Genomic DNA, 19565 nt, shown 5'->3' with positions numbered 1-19565 from the left:
TCTCTGTGTTATACAAATTTAAGGGAAAATACAGGTAGTCCTTGATTTACGACCACAATTGAGCCCAACATTTCTATTACTAAGTGAGACATTTGTTAAGTGAATTTTGCCCTGTTTTATGACCTTTCTTGTCACAGTTGTTAAGTGAGTCACTGCAGCATTAGTAACATGTTGTTAAGTGAATCTGGTTTCCCCATTCTCTTAGCTTATCAGAAAGTCATAAAAGGTGATCACATGATCCTGGGACATGTGACCCTTGTCATAAATATGAACCAGTTGCCAAGTGTCTGAATTTTAATCACATGACCATGGGGATGCTGCAATAGTCGTAAGTGTGAAAAACGGTCTTAAGTCACTTTTTTCAATGGCGTTTTAACTTCGAACGGTCACTAAACAAACTGTAGTAAGTCAAGGACTACTTGTAATAACTTTCTACACTCAACATTAATGCCCAAGAATAATAGTATTCAATTATTGTTTGTAACTTATGATTAATTATTGTAACTATGACTATGACCTATTACTTGTTGTTTATATATACACTGTGAGTTTATGCACCAGAGATAAATTCCTTGGGTGTCTAATCTCACTTGGCCAATAAAGAATTGTATTGTATTGTATTTCATTGCATTGCATTGCATTGTATTGTATTGTGTTGTATTGTATTATTGTATTGTATTGTATTGTAATAGTAATTGTAATTGTGCTCAGAGAGCACAAAGGACCTTTTATAACTGGGAAATCTACCAAATTCTGCAGCATTATTCTGTTCTGTTCTGTTCTGTTCTGTTCTGTTCTGTTCTATTCTATTCTATTCTATTCTATTCTATTCTATTCTATTCTATTCTATTCTATTCTATTCCATTCCATTCCATTCCATTCCATTCCATTCCATTCCATTCCATTCTATTCTATTCTACTTTATTCTATTCCATTCCATTCCATTCCATTCCATTCTATTCCATTCCAAGCATTTCATAAAACCAATACTAACTTAATGGAGGTCATTGCGTTAAGGCTCATGCATAGTCTTGCGTCGACTTTGCAGTCATGCTAAATAATTAAAAGCCTTGGGTTTAGCCTCTCAGCCAGTAAATACTTTGGGATATAGGATACAAGCAATTAAACTCACTTCAGAGTGCAATATTCCACAGAGAACCATGCACCTATTATCAGCATGCAAATGGCAAAACGTTAGGGGGTTAATGAACATGTTATTTTATTTACTGAATTTCAGAGTTACTCTTGAAGAGTTTACTTCAAGGAGGCTTTGAATGTAAAACATGTCATCAATTCCTTATCAGTGTAGCTGAGGGGGGGAAAAAAAGCCTCACCACATAAGCCTTTTTCTCTCCATTAGGAAGCGGGGATTCTTCTTTGTACCACTGGTACTGTGGCATGGGATTTCCCGTGGCTTCACACTGAAGAATTAACATTTGTCCAACCATCAAGTTCTGAGATTGCGGTTGCAGGTAGATGTGTATTTTCTTTTCAGGCAACTCGAAGTAGCTTCCTTAAATGGAAGAGGTTTAAACATTTGTGAGATAAAAATCTTGTCCGCAAAGCAACAGAGATAGGCCAGATTTGCAGAGCAGAAGCAAGTCAGCAAAGAACGATAATTTCTTCGCCGACAACTGGGTCCTCCCCAGTGACTTCCTCATTTATTTGCTGCAGCTAATTTAAAGGAAGTGGATGGTTTTGAGAAGAAAGCAATAAACAGCGTGCACTTGTACCTTTAGAGCAAGGGTGTCAAACTCAATTTCATTGAGGGCCACATCAGGGTTGTGTTTGACCTTGGGCAGGTGGGGGGTGGCATGGCCAAGGTGCCGAGGATCACACATGGCCCTCCCAAGCTCCGTTTTCGGCTGCAACAGCCTCCTGCAGTGCTCTGCTGGTGAAAACAGAGCTCAGGAAGGCTGTGCAGAGGCACCACGGGCCAGTCCTTCGCTGTTTCCAGAATGGGCCCGCAGGCCAGATCTAAGCATCCCGCGAGCTGGATGCAGTCCGCAGGCCTTGAGTTTGACATCCCTGCTTTGGAGCAGGGGTGGGGGACGATGATCCCTTTATGACCTGTGGACTTCGACTCCCAGAATTCCTGAGCCTGCTTTAGAGAGTAAATTCAAAATACTAAATTTAAAAAGGTGCTGCAGATCGTTCTCAAATTACAATGGTTGTTTAATGACGATTCAAAGTTACTACACACCCCTCAAAAATACTTACAACCTGGTTTCGAGATTTGGATGTCTGCCCCCCCTGGTCACATGACTGCATTTTGGATGCAGCCCACATTCACAGCCATTTTCGGTACCTCGATTTATGGTGTTTTTGCCAGAAACTGGCATTTACTTCCAGTTTCTGGCAAAAAATCACCCTAGAGTGAACAATGGCTTTGCTTAAAAAAACTACATTCACTTTATGACTGCCACATTTGCTACTACTACCCTGTTTCCCCGAAAATAAGACATCCCCTAATAATAAACCCAATCGGGCTTTTGAGCGCATGCTCTAAAATAAGCCTCCCCCTCTAAATAAGCCCTCCCTGAAAATATTTAAACATAGAGCTGGAAATCAGATAAGATGGCAAGAGGAGCCCCATCTTGCTCCACATGCCCCAAAATAATAAGACCTCCCCAAAAATAAGGCCAAGAGCTTATTTTGGGCTTCAAAAAATGTAAGACAGTAATAGTAACAGTAACAGTAATATAGGAGTAATAGTTAAAATATTGTTTAAACATTGATAACAATTGTAATGATTTGAATGTTTGAATACATTTAACTAAACCTTTTTTTTATTTTTTATTTTATTTTTATTTATATTTTATAAGATTGTAATTTGTGGACATGTGTTGCAGTTTGTCAGCAGAAAAAAGGCCCAGAAACTTGTGAATGAGATTTCACAGAACCTAGGGCTGTAGAACAACTAAGTTTACGTAGGTAAAACCTGGCTAGAAAGAATATGCATATATATATATATATATATATATATATATATATATATATATATATATATATATATATATATATATATGTTTTCTGAGGTTTTCGTGGGTGTTTGTATTATATATATATATATATATATATATATATATATATATATATATATATATATATATATATATATATATATATATATATATATATATGAAGTGGTAGCTATCTATCATTTTCTAGGTAAGAAGTTACCTATTTGAATGTAAGATCTACAAGCAAACAAACAAGCTCAGAGAGTGCCAGGGACTCCCCGGTTCAATTCTGGGCTACAAATATTCTCTTTTACTGGAAAGCAATACACATACCTCAACCTTACATCTTTTGGAGTGGCTCCAAGTGTTATTGAGCTCAATTCAGGATGTAAATCTTATCAACAAAGCTTTAAATGGATTTAAATGCTTTCTTGAGGGATCAGAGAAGCGATTTGTTACTCAGTTTCCAGTGAGAGATAAAGACTTTCCTGATTCATTCAGCATTAAGTGGTTTTTAATATATGATCTAAAACATGTGTTTTTCAGAAAGTTAACTGAATTGCTTTACTGTGAATGCTTATACTGTGTTAAGATACTTCTGATTAAAATGTAATCTAGCAATACTTTTTAAAAGTCACTAAGAAACAAGCAATGAAAATTTTCCAGGTAAATACTGAGAAATAATACATTTTAGGCTTTAGCAAGTCTTTAAACTTTCATGAACTTGTGCCCTCGCTAAAAGTACATAAAAGCTGTAAAGCATTATCTCCAGGACAGATCACAGATGCTTTTAACTCTGCTGTTGTGGTCAAATATACCAGCATGAACACATTAAAAGTTTTCAGGAATCTATTGTCGTTATAACCTGACAAGAGATTTAAGAATTGTGTTTCCTGAAACTGCAGCCATAGAGAAAGGGGAAAATTCTGGGATGAAATGTAAAATTTGTTACTACCGGTTCTGTGGGCGTGGCTTGGTGGGGGGGGTTAATGTGACTGGGTGGGCGTGGCCAACTTTTTTTAAAAAAAAACTTTTCAAAGCATTTTTTCTAATGCTTTGAAAAGCCTCTGCCAATCAGGCAACTTAGCTGGGATCCTCAGAGAGGCATTTTAAAAAATACCTCTCTGCCGATCAGGCAACTCAGCTGGGAGTTGCCAGAGACTTTTCAAAACATTTTTTTAACCACCTCTTCGGCCAAGAGATTGCAGAAAAAAATGCTTTGAAAAGCCTCTGATGATCCCAGCTGAGCCGCGTGATCATCAGAGGCTTTTTTTTTTTTTACTTTTAAAAGCATTTTTTCTTTGGAAGAGGTTGTAGAAAAAATGCTTTTAAAAGTAAAAAAAAAGCCTCTGATGATCGTGCAGCTCAGCTGGGCATGGTGGGGGCAGGGGCGCAGGGATTTTCGCTACCGGTTCTCCGAACCACCCACCACCATCGCTACTGGATCGGTCCGAACCGGGAGCATTTCACCCCTGGGAAAATTCCATAATTAGAGATTCTATGACTTCGTAATCAATCACAACCATCCCTATGCCAAGAGAAAGAACTGCAGAAATCTAAAAACATTATTGTTACATTAAAATGAAAGAAGAAAATCAGTACGCCTCCTATTTACACCTTCTTGCCGTTTCTACCATGTAAAAAGTTTGTAACCCACCATCAGCATCTCTTTGGCTATCACAAACATCCAGCTGTGCCCATTGGCTGAATTCATAGGAAGAATCGCTGTTCACTCGACATATGTATAATCCCGCATCTTCTGCAGTTACTTGATTGAATATCAATTCTGGGGAATTCCCATATGGGACCTGAATTAGGATACAACAAAAACACATTGCACACATTGCCACAATAGGGAAGATTTTGGAAGGTGTAATACAATAGTATTTACCTATATTACACACAAAAGCTGGTTTTGCTGATTGTTGGTTTAAACTAGAGCCGAGGTGGTGCAGTGGTTAGAGTGTAGTACTGCAGCTACTTCAGCTGACTGCTAGTTCAGCAGATCAGCGGATCAAATCTCACCGGGTCAAGGTTGACTCAGCCTTCCATCCTTCTGAGGTGGGTAAAATGAGGACCCAGATTGTTGGGGGCAATATGCTATTTAGTATACTGTCTTTGGTGTAAGCCGCCCAGAGTCCTCGGAGAGTGGGCAGCATAGAAATATGACAAACAAACAAACAAACAAACATAGATTGATTGGCGAACTCAGCCATTGTTCTATGTTGAGCATTATTTTAAACCAATAGAATAGAGTTTCAGCAAAGATCAGTCTGGAGTTCAGGCCTATTCATTCCCTGTTTGAAACAGATTAACTACGAAAAATGAAATCTCAAGTCCTCAAGATTTTAAAATTTGATTGATTGATTGATTCAATTTCTATACCACCCGTCTCAATCCAACTTACTCTTGTTTTACCTTATCTAACAATTATATTGTTATGTTTTCTAATAATTTTCATTCTGAAAGACTCTCAGCATAAATATTATCAACACAACAATATTGTTAAAATGGATTAAAATGGAAGGCAAAGTAAAGGCTGCCTGATAAATTTGTAGATGAGCAGGGAGTTAGTCTCTCCAATTCAGGACCAAGACTAAGAACACAAAGAGGAGCTTCTAAGGCATTATTGAGATCTAATGTGTTGACTTTTCATTGACTGATTCATTAATTGACTGACTGATTGACCGACTGATTGAATCATTGATCGACTCATTCATTCATTCATTCATTCATTCATTCATTCATTCATTCATTCATTCATTCATTCAACTACCTTACAACAGTTACAACAGTAACTTTAGGCAGTTTACAAAGTCACAACCGTAACTCTAGGCAGTTTACAAAGCATGAATAATTTGTAAGGCAATGCAAGGCAAGAGAAATCAAGCAAATAACAGTAAGACTGCTAAAATCCACAAAACCAGTAATACACCAAAAGACATAGAATAGATCAACAAGTATAAGAGCCTTGGTGGCGCAGTGGACTAAACTGCTGCTGTTAAAGTAGCACTTAGCTGCCAGCTGCCTGCAATTACTGCGAGTTCAATTCTCACCAGGCTCAAGGTTGACTCAGCCTTCCATCCTTCCGAGGTAGGTAAAATGAGGACCCGGTTTGTGGGGGCAATAAGCTGATTTTATATAAAATGGAACACCACTCAGGGGGGCCAAAAAGCCCTACTAAGCAAGTATATACAAAAGTATGAAGGCTATTGCTTAATGCATTGAAGGCACCCTGAGTCTCCGGAGAAGGGCGGCATATATAAATCGAACTAATACATAAATAATAAATAAATAAATAAGTATGGTCACAAAATACTCTGCAGAAAAAGCCAGACTTGACGTGACCATGGGACACTGCAAACAGCCATAAACTCAGCCCATTTCCAAGCCCCCAAAGTGAGGTCATGTGACCATGGGGAGGGAGCTGATCATTGGAACTTCAAATCTGAGTTCCAATGTGCCACTCAGGTAGGCCTGTGGGAACTTTGATTAGTTGCAGGTCGAGAACTGCCTATAAAGATTGCATACTTAGAACTTAATATAATAATATATTTCCATGCACACATCATAATGTTAATTCAATTAATTAAATAAATACCTATGTTAGATGTGAAGTGTACTTTTGAGAATGGGAAAATTTCATACTATATAGACCCAGGTTAAAATAAAATCAAAATATTACACGAAGAGTACTTAAACTTCAACAATAGTAAAATTTCAAGTTCTGCCAAATGCAAGTGTTTACCAGTAATGGAATAATTTAATATCCACAGGTCCTTATTCAATGCTGCTTAATGTCATAGAAATGTTTTGTCCAAAAAGAAACCAGTTAAATTCATATTTTAGTTGCATACTATAAACACCCATTCAACATTTTTATGAGTGCTGCCAAGATCCCTGCAATATACTGATTTTCCCTGTGAAATTACTATTCCTCAAATATGAAAAACATGTTTCTTTTAAAAATCATGGGCACTGAAAAAATGGTATGTTGGCTTGAAGAAATGGGGTTATTTTACCATACATTTTATCCCACTTAAGTTTTCAAAATAACTTAAAAATAAGAACTTGGGAACTATTTTGTAATAGGCCTGTGGCCAGTATAGTATCATGATGTTAATCCTTCACAACTTGTGTGAGATAGATGGCTGAATAAACTGGTTTAAATAAAATAAACCCCTCAAATATAGACCAGACTAGGCAGGGGTGAAATCCAAATTTTTTCCCTACCGGTTCTGTGGGCGTGGCTTGGTGGGTGTGGCAGGGGAAGGATATTGCAAAATCTCCATTCCCACTCCAGGGGAAGGATACTGCAAAATCTCCATTCCCTCCCCTCCTGGGGGAAGGATATTGCAAAATCTCCATTCCCACTCCACTCTGGGGCCAGCCAGAGATGGTATTTGCCAGTTCTCCAAACTACTCAAAATTTCCGCTACCGGTTCTCCAGAACCTGTCAGAACCTGCTGGATTTCACCCCTGAGACTAGGAGGCTAAAGTCATGCAGTTTTATATTACTTTTATTGATGTAAATATACTACAGGTAGTCCTCAACTTACAATTGCAATTGCGCACAAAATTTCTGTTGTTAAGTGAGGCATTTGTTAAGTGAATTTTGCCCCATTTTCCAACCTTCTTGCCTGAGTTGTTAAGTGAATCACTGCAGTTGATAAGTTAGTAACCCAGTTGTTAAGTGACTCGGGCTTCCCCGTTGACTTTGCTCATCAGAAGGTCGCAAAAGGGATCACATGACCCTGGGACACAGCAAAAGTCATAAATATGAATCAGATGCCAATCATCTGAATTTTGATCACATGATCATGGGGTTGCTGAAAAGGTTGTAACTGAAAAATGGCCATAAGTCACTTTTTTTCACAGCCTTTGTAACTTTGAATGGTCACTAAATGAACTGTTGTAAATTGAGGACTACCTGTAGCAGAATCTTTCAGGTCTTAATAGGCTTTCATCCTCCCTCCCTTTATCCTCATGACACCTAGGGAAGCTTGCCTGAGATGTTTTTCTCAAGTTACAATTCTGCCCAGTGCACAATTGAGATGTGGTCACGAAGATAAAATCTGGAAACACTTCTGCATACAGCATGTCACACTCAGCTCACAAAAGAGAGGTGGGATAAACAGCATAAATAGAATAAAAACATTTTTTTAAAAAAAATTCTTATTCATTAAATTTGTTGCCATCTATCTTGCCCAAATAATAAATAAGATACAGGTAGTCCTCTACTTACAACCACAACTGAGCCTGAAATCTCAGCCATTGAGTGAAGCAGTCATTAAGCAAGATGCCGTGTGACTGCTTTGCTCAAAAAATGCAATCCAGGCTATCCCAGTTGTGATCGTTAAGTGGACCATTGTAGAGAGGGCCTGGATGAGAGAGAGAGAGAGAGAGACCAAGCTTCCCATCCAGTGGTGGGTTGCCCCCGGTTTGCACCAGTTCTATAGAACCGGTAGTAAAACCGGCGCGAGGCTCCGCCCACCTACCCCAACGTCATCAGAACGCTTCTGCGCATGCGCAGAAGAGTGTGCGTGTGCACGAGCAAAGCGAGCACCCACACGTGGCCCCGTTGCAAACCGGTAGTAAAGGTAAGTAGAACCCACCCCTGCTCCCACCACACCCAGAATGGGACAACTGTCCATAGCCAAGTCACCATGGCCAAGTCACCATGGCCAACTTGCTGCAGCCAAATCGCTGCAGGACAATTCAACACGAGATAACTCAAGACAGGGACAAGTAGAATTGCAGCTCTCCCCAGCTTTGAGGATGTCTAACTTGAGAAGGTTCAAACCTGACACAAGACTAGGCCCGCTGCAATTCTACTTGTCTCTCTCTTGAATTATGCTGCATTGAATTGTCCCATGGCGAGTTGGCCGCAGTGAGATGGCCGAGGCAAGTCGGCTGTGGTGAGTTGTCCATAGTGAGTTGTCATAGACCCCACCATACCAGGCAGGACCAGACCCTCTCCTGCCCCACCAGGAGGGAGAACAATCACAAGAATGCTGATTTGAAATCTGTCCCTCTAGCACAGGGTGTCAAACTCAAGCCCTGCGGGCCGGATCCGGCCCATGGGGTGCTTAGATCCAGCCCGCGGAGCCGGCCTAGAAATATCAAAGAATCAGCCCGTGGTGCCTCTGCAAGCCAAAACAGGCTGCGTGAGGCCGCCCACCCCCGTGGTCCATTTTCAGGTGACACCGTGCTGCAGGAGGCCGTGGAGGCCAAAAATGGGCCACAGGGGGGTTGCATGAGCCCCCCCTCCATGGCTCATTTTCAGCCAGCAGGGTGTTGCAGGAGGTGTCCGTCCCTTCTCCCCACCGCCCCGGCCCACAGAAGAGAACTACAATGCTGATTTGGCCCTCAAAGAAATCCAATTTGACACTCTAGCTCTAGTGTGCTTAGGAATTTCGTAAATCAAGGATTATCTTTACATAGAATACATAGGAGCCTAACATCCCCAAAAGCCTTATGTTGTAAGGAAAAGATGAATGAAAATTATATTCAATATGAGATTGGAAACCTTATATGGACCTTTTGTTCAATGAAAAAAAAGACTGAATTGATGATTTATGTGTTTGGGAATGAAAAAGGCTTAAAGAGGGAGGGGAAAATTAAAACGGCAAATACTTGATAAAAAGAAGGTTAAAAGTCACAATTCTATGCTTGCTTGTTTTTTTATTTTCCATGTCTTCTTTTTTTCCTTTCCTTTTATATTTAATTTTATATACTTTCAATACTTTTATTGTCCTGAAAAGTTTTAATAAAAACATTAGAAAAAGAACATTGCATTCAATACAGTCCAAAATTTTCTACATTTTAGAAGCTACCACTTACATTCTAGTATATTTATTTACCATTTTTTTCTCTTTAAACCACTGATAATATAGGAGAGGATATCCTGTTGCCCAGCAGCTTAGTTTCACCATCTGGCCAGATAAAACAACTTGGGATTCTGGTTCTACCATGATCTTTATACCTATGAAAAAGATAAGACCAATCTACATTTAACAAAAAGGAAGCTAATTATATAAACACACTGAAGTTTGCTTGCTTGCATATTTAATTGTGTGTTGGGTTTGTAAGACTGTCTAATCATTTAAAAAAAATCCTCAAGACAGCATACAGGACAAATTGAAAATACAATATAATAGTAAAGGGCTAAGGAAATCTGTAAGAGCTGGAAGATGTGATCTCAGAACCACTGAAGAAAATATTTCAGAGATCCTGGAGCAGAGGGGAACTGCCAAACTGGAAAAGAATTGATGTCATTCCAGTCATTCAAGAAGGGGAAAAAGTGGATCCAGGAAAGTACATTTTAACATCAATAGCTGGGAAAATCCTAGAAAAGATAATTAAGCAACAATGGAAGTGGTGTTAACGTCAATATCAAAAATTCCGGGTATCTTAGATAACACCTTATTCAACAAAAATAATATTTCATTAGACTTATTAGACTCCACTGCATTTATATGGAAAAGGCATCCTATTGTTTGAGATGCAATGAGATTAATGTTTCATTTAAGCATATGTTCATATAGTGTTCTATAATTGTTACATTTGGAAAGGAAGTTACTATATGCATCTACTCAACTATGAAATAAGATGCAGAATTTGTTGACGTTTACATTCTTTTGAACTATATTTATATCATTTGGAAATTGACTTTGGGACAAAGTAGGTGCTCCATTATTGAGCATTATAAAAAAATTAACTTTTTTTTTTTTTTTGCAATCTATGCAAAAAAAGAATCGATTTTATTAAGCAACTTATAAATGAATCACTTGTCTATGTAGATTCACTGTGGATTATCATGTCATATGAGTGTGACGTTTAATTCACAAAAAGCAATTTGACTCTTCACTGGCAGAATCCCGAAGACTCTTTCTAACAGGGAGGCAGGGCTTAAATAGATGTACACTAAACTGGAAGATGTACAGGTAGTCCTCAACTTACGACCGTAATTGAACCTTCAATTTTGGTCACAACTCGTGATGATCATAAAGTAAGTCATGACGGTGTGCTCCCTTTTACCACCTTTATTGTGGAAGTCGTAAATCAAATGCAGTGGTAGTTAAGGCGAACCCACTGTTTGCCACGGGGCATTTTTTTCTGGAAATTGGAAATAAACACTGGTTTCAGGAAAAAATAAACATGGTCATGTGACTGCAGGATGCTTCAAACAGCTGTAAAGGTGGTTTGGTTGCCGAGTGTCCAAAACGCAGTCAGTATTGTGGCCCACCAGCAGCCAACAGAGTTGGCAGCAGATTCGGACAGTGAGGAGGTTGGGGAGGAACGTGGGCCATTCCTGGCGACTGGGGAAGGCTCGGATGATGGCTCTGAGAAGGAGGCAGAGAGGGGGCCAAGGCCATCTGGTAATTCTTTGCTGCCTCCGGAGTCTCTGGAGTCTGACATCAGCGAGGCAGAAGAACAGCGGGAGCCTGTTCCCATTGTGCGCATGCGCAGAGCTGCCAGGAGACAGGAACAATTAAGGAAACAGGGTCGACTTGGGAGTAAGGCTTGGAGATGATTGGCCCCTCCCATAAGACATAAAAGAGAAGCGAACGGGATGTGAGCTTTTGCAGGAAGCAATTAGTTCATCTGTCTGATTCCAGATTTGAAAATTCTGTTTGTGACTCTGTGCCAAGCTTGGCCCTGCCCTGCATCTGGAAATTAGCTCTTTGGCAGCGTTCCACGTGAGATAGGTGGGTGTTGATAACCTTCCTCTGCAAGACTGTTTATCAAGCCTTGCGGACTGTAAATGAAAGTAATTCATTTAGCCATATGAATTAAAGAGGTTTGCCGGGACTAAGTCTGTGCTGTTTAATTTCTAAGGAAGCCTAGGTCAGAAAAGTCATGTGACTGCATTGTAAGCCACCCTGAGTCTCTGGAGAAGGGCGGCATATAAAAATAAATTAAAAAAAATAAAAATAAAAAAATGGGTGGTTCCATGTCAGAACTTCGAATAAACATCATGAATCCTTTTTTTGGGGGGTCCATTGTAACTCTGACTTGTTCCTAAGTGACTGGTCATAAGTTGACCACTGCCTGTCCAAGTCACAGAAAGGTTGTCATCTTTCCTTCCTTCCCTGACAGACTGCAAAGTCTTTTGGATTCGTTTAGTTATTAGATGGAAGCCAATATAATTGCATGTTTTAAGTCCAAGATGCAACTTGTAGTAACGTGATTATTAAGAGGTGGCCTAGGCTGAGAACTTAAAACTCACTTGGATTGAGCAACTGAAGTGCCTCGGTGTGTTGCAAGGACTGCAACAATTCTGTCAACTCCGAAACGGTACAGCCTCTTTCACCCATTAGCTGAAGGAGACTCCAGCTGGGACTTCCTTCAGGAGCCAGAACTTGCAGAGAACAATGCTCCAACTCAAGAGAACTGCAAAGAATGACAACAAATAACAATAGCAATAATACGTCTTTCTGTACATACAGTTAATTATGTGTGAGATCTAGATCAGTGTTTCTCAGAGTGGTAATTATAAGATGTGTGGACTTCAACTCCCAGAATTCTGGCTGGGGAATTCTAGAAGTAGAACTCCACACATCTTAAAGTTACTTAAGTTTGAGAAAAGACTGGTCTGGAGTAAAATTGCAACTTTAGCACCCAGAAAGAATACCATAGACAAGAAAGAGCAAGTTGGCCTTACATAATAGTCAACAGAATGAAGATCTGTAGGGAGTTGCCTTCTCCTCTCCTTGCCCAACCCAATTAACTCCTCCAATTGATGAAAAACAGTGCTAGGCCAAGACTTCCTGCAATGATCTAAGGGAGGCTAGAAAAAAAGCACCAGGAAAACACAGATCAAACCTTCTTAAAAAGCCCCCATTAGCTCACACAGGCATGTTGATTTAGGAAGTAGGTGCAAAATTTGAGAATCCTCAAGTGGATGATTTCGCTCATTGCATTTCAACAGATAATCTTTTATTTTATGTACACTGAGAGCATATGCACCAAGACAAATTCCTTGTGTGTCCAATCACACTTGGCCAATAAAAATTCTATTCTGTTCTGTTCTGTTCTGTTCTGTTCTGTTCTGTTCTGTTCTGTTCTATTCTATTCTATTCTATTCTATTCTATTCTATTCTATTCTATTCTATTCTATTCTATTCTATTCTATAAGAATCTCTGGGCAATAGAGAACATAGTGTAAGTGTAATACTATATCATCAATGAGTGTGAGAACACATCAATAAAAGCAAACACAGAGTAAAACCAGAAGCAATAGCTAAATGGTGGCTTAAATATATAGAGAGTTTTTAAGGCTGTCACTTGAAAAACTCTTTCAACAATAGCCATGTGCTCCAACTGATCTCTAGGAATCTCACTGGAAGATGATCTTAGATTATTTTGGTCTTTAGGCAAACAATAATAAAGTAACTACTCAGAATTAACCCAACACATTGTTCTTGGGCTTGATATCAGCCAGAGTGTAGAAATTTCCAATATAAAAAATAAACAATTTCTACATCTTGCACCCTCAGTCACCTGGCAGCTGCTAATTGCACCAGTTGTGATACCATATATCCATGATGGCGAACCTATGGCACGTGTGCCACAGGTGGCACGCAGAACCCGCTCTGCGGGCACGCCAGCTGTCGCTCCAGCCCAGCTCCACCACACATATGCGCGCGCCTCCCGCCGGCCAGCTGGATGTTGGGTCTCTGCTGAGCATGCGGGGGGGGAGGGTGTATGTGGCGGATGCGCATATGCATGTGTGGGGGGCGGGGTGCATGCATGGGGGGGCACTCGCATTGCATTTGGGGGCCTTGCACGGTGCCCCCGCGCCCCGTTTTTGCTTCTAGGCTGGTGCAGGAGGCCTTTCAGGCCCAAAATGGGGCGCCCCTTGCACCAACCTGGAAGCAAAAAATGGTTGAGGGGGGGAGCGGGGTGCATGCAGGAGGTCACGCGGGCATACGCGGGGGGCATCGTGTGTGCATGTGCGATGGCGAGGCACGCAGGGGGGATCACGCATGCATTGCACTATAGATGTGGGCGCATGAGCGCGCTATCGTGCACTCACGCTTTCGGCACTCAACGATAAAAAGGCTAGCCATCACCGTTGTATATGGATACCTTTTTAAAAAATAGTTTTTATTCGTTTATAATATAGCCTACAAATAAAATACAAAAGTAAATAGTAGGGAAAATAGGGAAGGGAAAGGGGAAGGGAAAAAGTGAAGGAAAGAATAGAATAGAATAGAATAGAATAGAATAGAATAGAATAGAATAGAATAGAATAGAATAGAATAGAATAGAATAGAATAGAATTCTTTATTGGCCAAGTGTAATTGGACACAGAAGGAATTTGTCTTCGGTGCATAAGCTCTCAGTGTAATAAAAGATATAAGTGATAAATCATGATCATAGTCCTCATAAATACATTCATCATGAATCATAAGATAAAGGGGAAAAAGAAAAAAAGGCATTGACTTCCGACTCCCTTTGGTGCAGTAGAATAAGGCATTAACATCAAACCTCAACTTTTTACTTTTACATAATTGTATTAACGAGCCATTCCTCTGGAAGACAAGAGTTTGGCGCTAGTTCCTAGTTCCTCCACTGGAGACAATGGATCCCCCTAGCCCTGTCCGGGCTACCACAGGTGCCCCCAACACATGTGACATTGAGCTGACCACAGCCATCCTGGTCACACACCCCCAGGTCAAACACATCCCTGATGAAGCCCTCAATGAAATTGAGTTTGACACCCCGATCTAGTCTGACCCTCTGGAATCTATAAAACCTTTCCAAACATTGAAACCATCCCTGAGAGACGGCTGCCTAGCTTCTTTTTAAAACCCTCCTGAAGTAGTGTTGTAAAGAACTTTTAGTGCAAGAAATCCTCAACTACATTTAGCAACTGGCGTCGACTGGCGGCCCCCAGGGGGATAGCCTTCTTTGTGGGGGCACCCGCCATCTGGAATGAGCTCCCCCCGGAGATACGGAGGATCCCGGACCTGCGCGCTTTCCGCCGTGCCATCAAAACATTTCTTTTCCAGCAGGCCGGCCTGGCCTAACCTCTCTTTTAAACTGTTTTTTAAAATTTTTAAATTTTAAATTTGTCTTATGAATATGGGGCGTTTTAAATTTCGTTTTCCGGGCCAATTATTTAATTGTATTTTAATGGTTTTTTTAACATTTGTATTATATGTATTTTATTTGGCTGTTCACCGCCCTGAGTCCTTCGGGAGTAGGGCGGTATACAAATTCTAAAAAATAATAAATAATAAAAAAATAAATAACTGTTCAAAGCCACAACAGCACTGAAAAAAGTTGACTTACGACTGATCCTCGCACTTGCAACTGTAGCAGCATCCCCAAAGTCAAAATTTGGGCACTTTGCAACCAGCATGTATTTTACGATGGTTGCAGCATCCTGAGATCATCACTTGGGATCTTCCCAACCAGCTTCCGACAAGCAAAGTCAATGGCGGAATCCGGATTGACTTCAACACTACCAGAGCCTTGGTAGTACAGTGGTTTAAAGCACCCTGTTATTAACACAGCTGCCTGCAATTACTGCAGGTTCGAATCTTACCAGGCTCAAGGTTGACTCAGCCTTCCATCCTTTCTAAGGTAGGTTAAATGAGGACCCAGTTTGTGGGGGCAATAAGCTGACTTTGTATAAATATACAAAAGTATGAAGGCTATTGCTTAACGCATTGTAAGCCACCCTGAGTCTCCGGAGAAGGGCGGCATATAAATCAAATAATAAAAAAAAAAAACACTGCATGATTCACTTAACAACTGCAATGATTCACTTAATAGCCATGCCAAAAAAAAAGGTCATAAAATTGGGTGTGATTCACTTAACAAGCACCTTGTTTGCTAACAATAGAAATTCTAATCCCAGTTGTGGTCATAAATCAAGGACTACCTGTATGAGAGACTTTTTCCTTCTAGTTAAGCAAAATAGAGATAATTGCAGCTTGCGCAATTTCTTATACTAGTTCCTCTAGCAAAGGTTGCTAGATTATCTTTTTTTATTTATTGCATTTTTATCCTGCCTTTATTATTTTATAAGTAATCCAAGGCAGTGAACATACATCTTCCTCGTCCTATTTTTCCCACAACCACAACAATCCTGTGAGGTGGGCTGGACTCAGAGTGCAAGACTGGCTCAAAAATCACCCAGCCAGCTTTCATGCATAAGAAGGAACTAGAACTCGATCTCTTGGCTCTTAGACCAGCATCTTAACTAAACTGACCAGTATGTAATCTAAACTGTCTTGTATACAGGCAAGTCTCAGTTCAATCCAGGGTGGATAAAAATCAATGATTTTTTTAAAAAAATAATAAAAAATCAGATTTTTTTGATTTAAATCGGATTTTTTTTATTTAAATCGAATTTATTTTAATAAAAAACTTTATTAACTATCGTTAGATAGTTTTCTATTTAAGATACATAAATAATTTAGTTTATTCAGCATGAAATGGAGCTTAGTTATGTAGCATGAGGCTGTATATTCTGCAACATTGGGACTATCGGTGAGTCAACAGTGGGTCAAAGGAGTAGCAGAGATGACAGTTGCTCTTTAAAAATTATGATTTAAATTGAGTTGATTTAAATCAAGCCTTTTTACTAGTGATTTAAATCTTGATTTAAATCAAACCACCCTGCCAGTATGTAATCCAAACTGATTTGTATACAGGCAAGTCTCACTTCAATCAGAATAAAGCTGGAGATCTTCTAGTCCAGGGGTCAGCAACCTGCGGCTCTGGAGCCGCATGTGGCTCTTTCACCCCTCTGCTGCGGCTCCCTGTCACTCAAAATATGCATCACAACAGCCAATGTGCAACACCCACTGGGATGTGATTTATTGAGCTTTTCAACCCCAGGTAGGCCAACCATGGATAAAAATCCAAGAAAAGAAAAGTTTCAGAAGAAAACAGAATGTTTAATTCAACTATCTATGCTAGTTTTGTGGCCGCTCAAGAAATAGTCAGGCACGGGAAGAGTTTTGTGGCTCCCAGTGTTTTCTTTTCTGTAGGAAACAGGTCCAAATGGCTCTTTGAGTGTTTAAGGTTGCAGACCCCTGTCCAGTCTCTTCTTAAAAACCTCCAGTGATGAAGCACCCACAACTTCTGAAGACAAAGCTGTTCCACTGGCTAATTGTCCTCACTGTTAGGAAGTTTCTCCTTAATTCCAGGTTGCTTCTCCTTGATTAGTTTCCATCCATTGCCTTCTGGTGCTTTGGAACATAAGTTGACCCCCTCTTCTTTGTGGCAGCCCCTCAAATACTGAAATACTGCTATCATGTCACCGCTAGTCTTAGTCTTCTGAGCACCTATGATTGACGCTTTCCTGGACCGCACTTGTTGACTGTTTTGGAAACCGCCTACAGCAGTTCCTTGACTTCTCACCAAGGAAGAGGAAGTAGTGCCAAAATTTACTAGAAGCCTATACAGAAATGTGGAAATCATTCTGACTGGGACCAACAGAAGTTCTCTGTAGGAAGCCCTCAGCCCAGGTGGAGCCAGGCTCTTCTGTTTCTAGCTCTGAGAGGCCTTCCACCCAGACCCAGGAGACAAGACACAACCAGGAGAACTAACAGATTAACAGAGTTGGAAGGGACCTTGCAGGTCATCTAGTCCAACCCCCTGCCTAAGCAGGAGACACTACAACTGCCTCTACCTAGGACCGAACTCACAATCTCCTGATTGGGAGGCAAGAGCTCCACTGGGTCTTGTCTAGCTGCCCTTCGTCTTTATCCCAGGATCTTCAGAATCTCTCAATTTGATGGGAGGTGCCATCCTGCAGCCGTGACTCCAATCAATCAATCAATCAATCAATAAAAATTTTTATTTCTATACCACCCTTCTCCCGAAGGACTCAGGGCGGTGTACAGCCTATTAAAAGCACAAAGACAGACATCAATTAAAAATAATTAAAATTATTAAATAATTTCGGCTCAGATTTAAAACCCCAAAAATTTAAAACACCCAATTTAAAATCATTACATTGATAGCCCGGCCTGGTGGAACAGCAGGGTCTTGAGGGCACAGCGAAATACACGGCGGTCGGAGATCTTACGCATTTCCGGGGGCAGTTCATTCCCAGGGCAGGGGCTCCCACAGAGAAGGCCTTCCCCCTGGGTGTCGCCAGCTGACATAACTTGGCCGAAGGCACCCTGAGGAGACCCTCTCTGTGGGAGCGGACTGGCCGGTGGGAGGCTATTGGTGGCAGAAGACGGTCTCGAAGGTACCCGGGTCCTATGCCATGGAGCGTTTTAAAGGTGGTGACCAACACCTTGAATCGCACCTGGAAGACCACTGGGAGCCAGTGCAGCTCACGCAGGAGGGGTGTCACGTGGGCACAACAATACAGGTAGTCCTCGGCTTACGACCACAACGGAGCCCCACATTTCTGTTGTTCAGAGAAACATCTGTCAAGCAAAACATCTGCTCCCTTTCGCCACTTTTCTCGCCACAGCTGTTAAGCGAGTCGCCGGGGCCGTGAAATGAGTCAAACTGTCGCTAAGTGAATCTAGCCTTTCCATTGACTCTGCTTGTCAGAAGAAGGTCGCAAAAGGGGACCTCAGGACACCGCAACCATCATAAATATGAATCGGTTGCCACGCGGCTGAATTTTGATCCCATGACTGAACACATAACATGGGGGATGCCCCAATGGTCGTTAAGCGTGAACACTGGGTCACTGTTTTTCAGGGCCACTGTAACTTTGAACGGTCACTAAACGAACCGTTGTAAGTCGAGCACTACCTGTATCCAGAGGCGCCTCCTTTCGCCTCCCAGCGGCCAGACTGCGCACTCCCCTCACCAAGAAAAGGATCACCGAAGGATCCCGGGCTCTCTTCAGGGCAGCTTCGGGGGATCCCTCTCTCCGTCCGCCTCCCGGGGATCCACCCTCCCTTTCTCCCTGCCCAGCTCTCTCTCTCTCTCTCTCTCTCACCTCAGCCGGACTCCGCCGCGGCTCCCGGCGAGCTGCGCCAAATCCCGCCAGCCCTTGCCCGGAGGTGCGCGATCCAATAAGTGGCTGAGACTCCTCAGCAGGCGCTCCGCCAGCCGGTGGATCAGCACCGGGGCAGCCGGCAGGGATGCCGCCGCCGCCGCCGCCGCCATCCCGGCAAGAACGAACTGAAGCCCGGCGGCCGGGGGTCCGGCACACACCCGGACGGCTCCGGCAGGCAGGGAAAGCGAAAGGAAAGGGGAAGTGCCGCCGCCCCTTCAGAGGCGGGGTCGGAGGCGAGGCGGACTGAGAGGCGCAGGCGGGGAATCTCCCGGGTAGCAGGAAGCCCAAGGGTGGCGGCGGCGGCGGCGGCGAAGAGTCCACGGGGGTGCGTGGGAGCCCCGGGCGCGCCTCAGAGGCAGAGAAACGTTCGGGACAGGCGGAGATTCGGCGATCTCGGCAGGCTTGGTTATTATTACTTGGATGGGAGACCACTAGGAAATCACCCAGGTTGCAGACTACGGCTGGGAAGTAACGCAAGCACAGCCTCCCAGGGGAAGGCAGCGCCGGAGCCTCAGCGGGCTTCTGACAATAAACGGCGTGGGAAAGAAAAAGGGGAATTTTCAGCTGTTTTCTTTCTGCAGAAATAAGACGAGCTTCCCGCTTGGGAC

At 41.9% G+C, this 19565-nt stretch overlaps 1 protein-coding gene across 2 annotated transcripts in view; it reads right to left on the bottom strand.

Moving 5' to 3' along the window:
* MALT1 (MALT1 paracaspase) overlaps positions 1-19168 on the bottom strand; it is a 53306-nt gene extending 34138 nt beyond the window's left edge. The window contains exons 1-5 of one of the 2 annotated variants that reach the window (XM_034442460.3): positions 18898-19168; positions 12196-12359; positions 9827-9948; positions 4621-4771; positions 1335-1513 (exon numbers count right to left, since the gene is read on the bottom strand). In XM_034442460.3, coding sequence (XP_034298351.2) covers positions 1335-1513; positions 4621-4771; positions 9827-9948; positions 12196-12359; positions 18898-19067 — 786 coding nt within the window. In that variant the 5' untranslated portion in view covers positions 19068-19168. The remainder of the gene's footprint in view (positions 1-1334; positions 1514-4620; positions 4772-9826; positions 9949-12195; positions 12360-18897) is intronic. The other variant, XM_034442461.3, reaches the window with a different exon arrangement.
* Positions 19169-19565: the final 397 nt, after the last annotated feature.

Source organism: Pantherophis guttatus, chromosome 2 (genome assembly GCF_059756535.1).
Source record: "Pantherophis guttatus breed Tessera chromosome 2, ASM5975653v1, whole genome shotgun sequence".
In the NCBI taxonomy this organism is placed as follows: Eukaryota; Metazoa; Chordata; class Lepidosauria; order Squamata; family Colubridae; genus Pantherophis; species Pantherophis guttatus.
Note: the sequence above shows the minus strand (reverse complement) of the source record. Positions and strands in the feature narration are given on the sequence as shown.